The sequence below is a fragment of the Arachis ipaensis genome, chromosome B10 (genome assembly GCF_000816755.2).
Source record: "Arachis ipaensis cultivar K30076 chromosome B10, Araip1.1, whole genome shotgun sequence".
Lineage (NCBI taxonomy): Eukaryota > Viridiplantae > Streptophyta > Magnoliopsida > Fabales > Fabaceae > Arachis > Arachis ipaensis.
Genome location: NC_029794.2, coordinates 131,771,989 through 131,781,069, shown reverse-complemented (window position 1 = coordinate 131,781,069; position 9,081 = coordinate 131,771,989). Strand labels below are relative to the sequence as shown.

The 9,081-nt window shown below is 33.3% G+C and overlaps 1 protein-coding gene across 1 annotated transcript; it reads right to left on the bottom strand.

Moving 5' to 3' along the window:
• On the bottom strand, positions 3,666–8,790 carry LOC107623375 (transmembrane protein 33 homolog). Its single transcript, XM_016325610.2, has 9 exons — positions 8,548–8,790; positions 7,887–8,004; positions 7,656–7,756; positions 6,938–7,063; positions 6,707–6,827; positions 6,508–6,592; positions 5,093–5,206; positions 4,933–4,972; positions 3,666–4,086 (listed from the first exon to the last, which is right to left on the bottom strand). The coding sequence occupies exons 1-9, from the start codon at positions 8,722–8,724 to the stop codon at positions 3,934–3,936; spliced, it is 1,035 nt and encodes a 344-aa protein (XP_016181096.1). The 5' UTR covers positions 8,725–8,790; the 3' UTR covers positions 3,666–3,933.

The window sequence follows — 9,081 nt, the reverse complement described above, 5'->3', positions numbered from 1 at the left end:
ATTGTTTAAAAGATAAATATAATTAAATAATTGTATAAAAAATTTATATTATTAATACATTAAAATTAAAATATTCTTAACATGGGAAATATAAGAAAATGAGTATGCAAAATTTGACGTGGTGACATTATGATTTATGTTGTTGTGGGTCATGGGATGAGATTACAATTATTAAGCTTATTAGCTGTCTTGATGGAATTATTCTTGTAATGTTTGGTCCTTTCTTGAGTAGGCTTGTGTTTGTGACAATCTCCCTTATTGACAGAAACAGAGTTGCGTGATTCTTGTTTACACAAAAGAAGAATAAAATAATAGCAGTGAAGCCTTGTTGGCTGCGAAACAAGAAAGTGGCAAGTGGATGGAGACAGGTGAGATTTGCTGTTAAAGACGGCACTCGATGACGCTTATTCTTTTGTGTGTGAGAAAGAGAGGGTGTATCTCAAAAGTCAAAATATCCGGGAAGAAATGAGTTTTACGCTACTATAGCTTAAATAAATTGGTGTCTTCGTTTTGGTTTAGAATGAATATCCATCCGGTCCTGACAATTATCTCGAAAGGACAAGGAGGTTCTTAAGAAAAAAAAACACTCAATTCGACTCTTGATAATTTTTTTGGGACTGATTAGCTTCTGTGCCAAAAAAAATAACATTAATTTTTTTTGGCACAGGGGCCTTGTTGTCCTTTCGAGGTAATTATCAGGGGTCGGATTGGGTTTTTTTTGTCAGGGGCCGGATTGAGGTTTTTTTTTGTCAGGGGCCTCGTTGTCTTTCGAGATAATTGTCAGGGGCTGATTTGGGTTTTTCTCTATTTGGTTGGATTTAGATTCGGTGGATGTTGTGTTGCCAAAACGCATTCCAACACTCCAACCTCGGATAATTCACACAAGGGGATAATCATGTATTAATCTATCTATGATACTCATCCAACATTAGTTTAATGAGTATTTTTCGTGTCTAATTATTATTATATACTATATTTAAACAAAAATTTTAGATGAATGCTAATTTGTTTTTTTTTAAATAAAGAATATAACGTTTACTGAATTTTAAATTTTAAATTTATCCAAAATTTTAATTCTAATTCATAAATTTTAAATTATAATTTTTTTTTTGAAATAACTGAAGTTCGATACATGAGAGTGGAGCATAAAACAGACAGATACAAAAGTAAATCTAAACACAAGGTTAACAATTCTATGTTATCTCTGATATTGCCATCAACAACCAGTAGAATCAATACCCATCCACTTCGTGTGGCTCAAAAAAATCCTATTCTGTATGACATCAACAGTTACTTCTTTATTGTTGAAAATTTTGTTATTGCGTTCCAACCAAACGTTCCAGAATAATCGTAAAGAATCTAATCAGCCACCTCTTATGCTCCTCTTTTCTATTAGGTGTTCCATTCCAACTCTCAAACAAGCCTTTAATGCTTCTTGGGACAATCCAATCTCTATGAAAACATCTCAACCAAATCTCTATGAAAACATCTCAACCAGATGCACCACATCTATCACGTAAACTCACAGAACACAAACAAATGATGAACACATTCGATCTCCATTTTACATAAGACACAAATACTATCATGTTGGCGAGTTATGCCTAATCTACTCAACCTTTCTTTAGTATTCACTCTATCGACTAAAACAAACCAACCAAATAGTTCAATTTTAGGCGGAACCAACCCTTTCCAGATCGAACCTATGAAGCTATAACTCGTAATCTCCTCCGAAAGAGTCTCCGATTGCAACACCTGCAGAAAATAGTTAGTAGAAAAAATACCTTTATTATCAAATTTCTAAACAAGATTATCTTCTCTGTCAGCTGATAGCTTCACTGGTCTTAACATATCATGAAGTTGGTGAACTAGTTCCAACTCCCATTGAAACAGCTCCCTCCTCCAATGAAAATTCCAAATCCACTCTAACCCATCCCAAAACCCACAATCTCCTATCACAGATCCTTGCTGGTTTGAAACAAACAAAAGCCTTGGAAACGCGCTTTCAGAGGACCACCCTGGATCCAGTTATCTTCTTAAAACAATGTCCTTCGTTCATTACCAACTTCCATTGCCAGCCCACTAATAACTTTTTTTTATTTACTATGCTTTTATATCCAACTAACAGATCTCTTTTTAAGGACTACCCTTCACCAGTAAAATCTACTTGGATTCAAATTGTTAAAACATAATAAATATAATAAATAAAGAATGAAGAGTTATTTCATTTAACAAATACAATATTTTTATTTAATAAAACACGTTTAAAAATGAGCTAAGGTTTCAATATATTTTTTAATTAATGATCTGTTCAAAAATAAAGTTTGTCCTTTTACATCTTTTAAGTTATTCAGATTTCATCGAGGAAATGTAGCTACATGGATTTCATTGAGCAAGCCATTTAACATTTAGTAGTTAACTATTTTTTTCGGTGAGCATTTAGTTAACTATAATTGGTATTATTATACGTGTCTCTTATGTGTCTGCATATGAACCTATCCAAATTTGGTTCTTATCTATAAAGGTGTGTAGAAGAGTCATTTCGTCGAGGACATCTCACGGTGGTGACTAGCAGCCAGCCACAAACACTCCTTATTTTTTCCTCCAATTGTGGTATGATTTTATCTGATCAACTGATAGAAAAAACTCATTTGATAAATTTTTTTAATTAACTAATTTGGCTTCTTATGAAAAGCAATAGTTTAATATTAAATAGAATTGGAGATTAAATTTACCGTTAAAATAATTTAAAAAGATTAAATTATAATTTTTCTTTTTATATTATCATTTACTGTTATGGATATATTGAATTTTTTTTTAATGTGAAAATAAAAATTCTAAGAATTAGAAAAAAATATTCAATCTATTCATAACAGACTCACAGTAAATAACACATTTTTAATGCAACTTTTAATATTAAGAAATAACAAGATTCTCTATTAAAAATGCATCCACATATTTTTGTTTTATTCTTTTACGTTATAAATATTTAATAAAATATAATATTTATGTTAATAATTATATATAATTTAAAAACATTCTAATATAAATTCTAATAATTATGCTACATGTATGAAAAATCCAACTCACTGTACAAAAATATATATTTACTATTCATGAAATAATTTATCATGCTACTGTGAAAAGGTTTCAATTATCCGACTATTAGGTAACGTTTGTTTTGAAGTACTGAGACAGAGACTGAGACAGCATTATATTTGTTGCTTTAGAGATTAGTACCAGTATTTCAGTACCTCCAAAAAGTAAGAACACAGAGGACTAAAATTTTTAGAAATGAAGACTGAAACTTTAATAACATTTTATACCTAAAATACTCTCATTTCAATTAATTAATTCCAATTTTACCCTTTGTGCAAATTAAATTAGAGTTTCATTATTGTTTTAATTCCTGTCTCCCATTTTGCACCAAACAGAATACTGAGATTTATTTCAATCTCTGTCTCTTAGTCTCTGTCTCTCAGTCTTTCCGTCTCTGTCTCTCCACCAAACGTTACCTTACTAATTTAATTATTTAAATTGAATATTTTGTTAAAAAAAATATGAAACATGAATAAATACATAATGACTAATTTTTTATTATCACAATGAATGTCTTCTTTTTTTTTTGTCTAATTTTCAGGGTCTGGAAAGGGGGCGTGGGAGCATTTTTATTAATATGAAACTCATAGGAATCAAATAGACGTTGACGATTTAGATCAGTAATATTGAACCCAAAATCTATTCCAGTTCTCGGTGCCATTCATGTGAGAAATGAGAAATCAGTTTCTATTTGAAGATGATGAAACCTAAAATGTCTACATGGTGAGGGTGTTCATATGATGCAATCACTTTATATTTGATTATCTAAATGAAGATATTCACGTGGTTTATATTTGTCTTGGTGGTTCTCCAATCTCTAACCCCAAGCTTTTTCTACCTTAACCACCATCTTTGGGCTGCAGATATTGGAGTCTTCAAGAATGGTGCATAACGATGGATGTATGGATTGATCGACCTCCCGATTTGAGCCCAAACACTCTGATGATATGCGGCAGTAACTGGAACATGATACATGAGCTTTAACAGCTGCAAGAAAAGACGGCAAAACAGGGTGAAAGAAAATTATGTCTGAATTTCAGTGCAATATTTCCTAGTAAAAATTGGATAAGCATAACTCTTGTGGATGCATGAATGAAAGGCGAAGTTGTTTATCAACTCCAACTAACACCCTTAAAAAGAAAAAGAATGAACACCCAAATTAATTCTTAAGAACTTCCAAATCGAAACTTTAGCCTTAACAAATTTATATTCTCTAGAAGTCCTCGAGAATTACTTCTGTTAGACAGATTGGTTTCTCCGTCGTTTTGAAGGGGGACTAATTCATCTGATTGAAATTTCTCTGAACTGTAACTTTCTTATAACAAAATTTGATACAGATTTATGTACCCAATACACATACTAGAAATTTGAATGAAAGCGATGGTGGGACCAATATGTTCAACAAGAGTAATTCTCGAGGTGGGAAGCTGCCTAGATTAAGCAATGCCTTCTATCCTAAATCATAAAACATATTTACATTTCAATCTGTTGTTATATTTAAATCTTGACACTTATGGTTCTCTTGGTCTTCCTCTAACTATGGTTTATGGAACTTCCACCTAATCCACCTATAGGTCTTTTCTCCACAAAAGTTCCAACCACTTAAGGAGATGTTTTATCATCTTCCATATTGTAGGTGCTACCCCAACTCTTAGCCGTAATAAACTGTTCTTAACCCAATCTCCTGGGTCCACACTTATTACTAGTCCATTGGAGCATTTTCATCTCGGTGATAATAATCTTATTTTCTCCAACTAACATAATTCCAAAAAGAAAAAGGGAGACCAATGCTTCTACTGTATGTAATTTAGATTAGACAGCAATGAAACACACCTGCCAGTACATGAATGTCTGTATTACATTACGCTGTGACCTGCATGTGTGGTAAAAAAAATGGGGGATTCATGAGGCAAACAACATCCTCCACATAAGAGGGAAATTGTAGCAAAAGAACATTAGGGAAAAACAAAAGGGAAGAGCCTGAGAAACTGACGAGAACAGTGAGAAAATCAGCAAGAATCCAAGTCCAATCTCAACATGTGATGTTAGTATATTGAGAGTAGTACTGTTTGACTCTACCCAAACACAGGGCTCTTCCAAGTACTTCCTAATCAAAAGTAACAAAATAATAAAAAAAATATTATTGAGGTTTTATGCAAATAAATATGAATAGTCTCAAACAAAATGGTGTCCAATGCATTATGTACACTTGTGTCACTATCCAAATCCAGTGTAGGTAAATTCAGCTCCTGATGACAGTTGTCGAGAAAAGCTAAGAGTTACAAAAGCATTAATGGTTACAAACATGAAGATAATATTTTTTTTTTTTGAATGAAAGAGCTCAACACAACAAGTGGAGCATAAGAAAAGACAAAAGCACCAACCTAAAACAAATAAAAGAAAGCAACCATAGCAAAGGACCCTAATAGATATCCCCCTGTCATCTTCGGCATTGCCATCAACAACAAAAGGGATCCACACCTAACCACTCCTTATAGTTCATAAAAGACCAATGGATAACATCCTCAACCCCTTTTCCTTTATTTTGAAAAATCCCCCTTTTCCTCAACAATTACTAAAAGTTGCTTACTTAGCTTAATTCTAGACAAATTATCCACATAGTTTCAGCAGAGAAACCACCAAATATATTAAAGTTATGTAAGGAATACAATGCTTGGCTTTAGAGATTATATATTATAATAATGCAAGACTGAACTTCGCAAAGGTTTACACTATTTTGTGAGGAGGAAGGGAACCAGATATTAGTGGCATTGAGCGATTTATGGCTTTATGCTACTGTTTGGGGGCATCTAGCTGGAGCAAGATTCCCACATATTTAATGACACACATCAGGACAATCAAGAATTGAGGTATAGGGTTAAGACACCTTGCTTCTACCGGCTGCAAGGTGCATGAAATTTTCAGAGGGGGTATCTCTCTGAAAGATGCAGAGATTGGAGTGTATGTGCTATTGAAGTACATTTTGTCCTTCCAAATCTTTGTAACTTTAGGATCTCTTGTCCTCCATGTCTTTTGTAATATCCTTTCTCTCCTTGTTAATGATATTTCTTCTTTATCAAAATAAATAAATAAATAAGATTACACTATGTCACAGGCTAAGTTGTTCTCTCAATCCGTTGTACACTTAGGAAACCACATATTAAAGAATGAGATTGACAAAATAATAAGAAACAATCAGGAAAGAAAAAGACAAGAAAACAGGATAGAAGTCTTAGAGCAGTGTTAGGAAGGCAATGGAATTCTAGTATCAATAGTAAATCTAATCTAAAATGAGACAAATGATGGTACCAATGCTATGCTTAATGAGATAAATGTTGCATCTTTTAGCAATCTTATTTGCCTTCATGCTACTAGTATAAAATTATAAACCAATAAAAGGTTACTCACCTGTACAAGGTGGAGCGGCTGAAATTACGCCTAAGGAACTTTGCTACATGTTCAAATGCCCAACATATGATGGGGATCAAAGCAACTGCAACATAATTATGGAATGTTATACAGATGTAATTGATAGGAATGATAATGTTTACTGCCTTTCAGAAAGAAACAACAAACAACATAACAGGATTATCTGAGGACTACTTACATTTTAGACAAAGTTGTGATGTAACGAATGTAAGGGAGTAGAGGAAGTATATAAAATTTTTTGAAGCAATTATGGATTGAAAGTAAACTTGCAAGGCCTGCATATTCCATGCTCTTGGTTTCTGCAATGGCATATAATGTATAATAAATAAATTAATAAAAATCATTATAGATAGAAGAGTCAAAATATTGAAACATAATGCTAACTGCAAAATTAAATAGAAGCTCTTACCCCATGTTGCGAGTACAATGAGAACAGAGCAGAGCAAGTAGTACCCATAAAAGAAAGTCGATAAGCCCTATGAGAAAGATAAGTAGGTACCAATGGGATGGCTGCAACAACAGCCACAACAAATACCTAAAAAATAGATATTAAGATTAAATGACAGAATTGACAACGTAAGAGATCCATATCAACAAGCAAACAGTACAAGGCCCCAGAAGACCATGTATTATATAACTTCACGTATATATTCACAATTCCAATTCATCCCCTTCCATATTCTCATATCCCCATCTCTTTCCTCAGCAAGTGAAGATGGAAATTTGAAAAGATAGGGGTGCATTTGATTTGCATTTCCATTCTTTGTTTTCATTTTCAGTGTTTTCTGTTTTCAGAAATTTGCAAAGACAAAAAAGAGAAAACAGGAGGTGAAAACAGAAAACAGAATTTTATTGTTTTTACTGTTTTCTCTTTTTCCTTCACAAAATCCAAAAAAAAACAGAAAATACTGAGAATGAAAACGCAAACCAGAAGCACCCTAGAATTCTTATGAATACCCAATTGTTAGAATGTAAACATTATATCAACCATGTAAAGGCAAAGTAAGAAATGAACAGCACAAAACGATCAGTCAAACACGGTCATGAAAACAGTTATATGCAAATGGGGTATATATTAACCAGAAACGATGCAGTGATGAATTTCTGTTCAATGTGAAAGACTGTACCCAAGCATTAACAGAAAACAGAATCATCTGTCGATCCCATTGCAGAGAAGTTGGACCGGAACCTGCAGTTGTGGATGTCCCTGAAGTTCTATCAGTTGATCCTGCAGGAAGATTCAACACAGAGTAAGACTAAACAAAGCACTTGAAAAGATGATGACCGAATATGTTCTTCATTTTAGTTCTTTATTTTCAATCAGTTATACTATTAGATTAGCAGAAAGGACTAAACACCAGAGCTTCTTCTGCGGGTTGGTTCATTTGCTCCGGATGGCGATGTTGATGCTGTTGAGGTTCGTGCTGGCTGGGATGAACCAGAAGCCGACATTGGTTCCACAACCAGATCAGGATCCTGTTCAGCATTCAGCACTCACAATCAACTAACAAATGTAGTGGAAATGGGACAATTCTTGTTACATGAAGATAGTCCACGCAGCTTGTTAATTTATTAATTCACAAATACCATTAGTTAAAAACTTAGAAGAATCAATTTACCAATTCCTTAAAGATAAATAAGTATACACCACGTTCCAAGATATGAAAATTGTATATATTTGACTACATTGTAGCACACAAAAACAACAAAAGTAAAGAAATCACAAATGAGAAGTTATAAGCAAAACAATGAAATCGCTATAATAGATACTAATTTACAACTACATAAATAACCCAACAGCAACAATCAATTGAACTAATCAAAATCAGAAACAAATTCTTCTACACGCAAAATAAAAAACAACGAATTCTCCAGAAGTGTTAGTTATTCAATGAAAAAAAATTACTCCCAATATTCCCCACAAAAACGCACTACTAAGATCACTAAAAGAAAAAAAAAGGACTTCCAATAAATAATTGTGAGTTGAATAGAGGGAAGAAGTAAGAAGAAGAAGAATACAAGGTAGCGCTGGTAGAACTTGCGCTTGTAATGCGAAACGACGTCGTTTCGAGAGGCCATGTGAGGAGGGATGAGGACGTTGGACCAGTAATCTTGCCATCTGGGGTCGTTGTCGTAGTCGTATGAATCCGCCGCTATTCGCTTAATCTTCTGTGGATCTTCTCTCTCTTCACCCATATTTTCCACTCTTCTTCTTATTCTTCTTCTTCTTCCTCCCGAATATATAGTATTAGGGGGTGCACGTCATTATGACCTTAAACGCAGTCTACCAGGTGTCGTTTACTACTTGGTCAACAAATTATTTCCCTCTTTTTTCATCGTGCATATCAGATAAAAGAATACAGCATTTCATTTGTAACATTACTCTGGGAAATACAAAATAATAAAGGTAATTTTTCTCTCCCCAAAGGTTAGTAATATTTTGCCAATCAGTTATAACTCAAATGGCATAATCTCCCCATACTTAATTAAGAGGTTGTGAGTTTGAGTCTCTTATCTTTGATAAAAAAAAAATATTAATAAAATTTTTTTTGA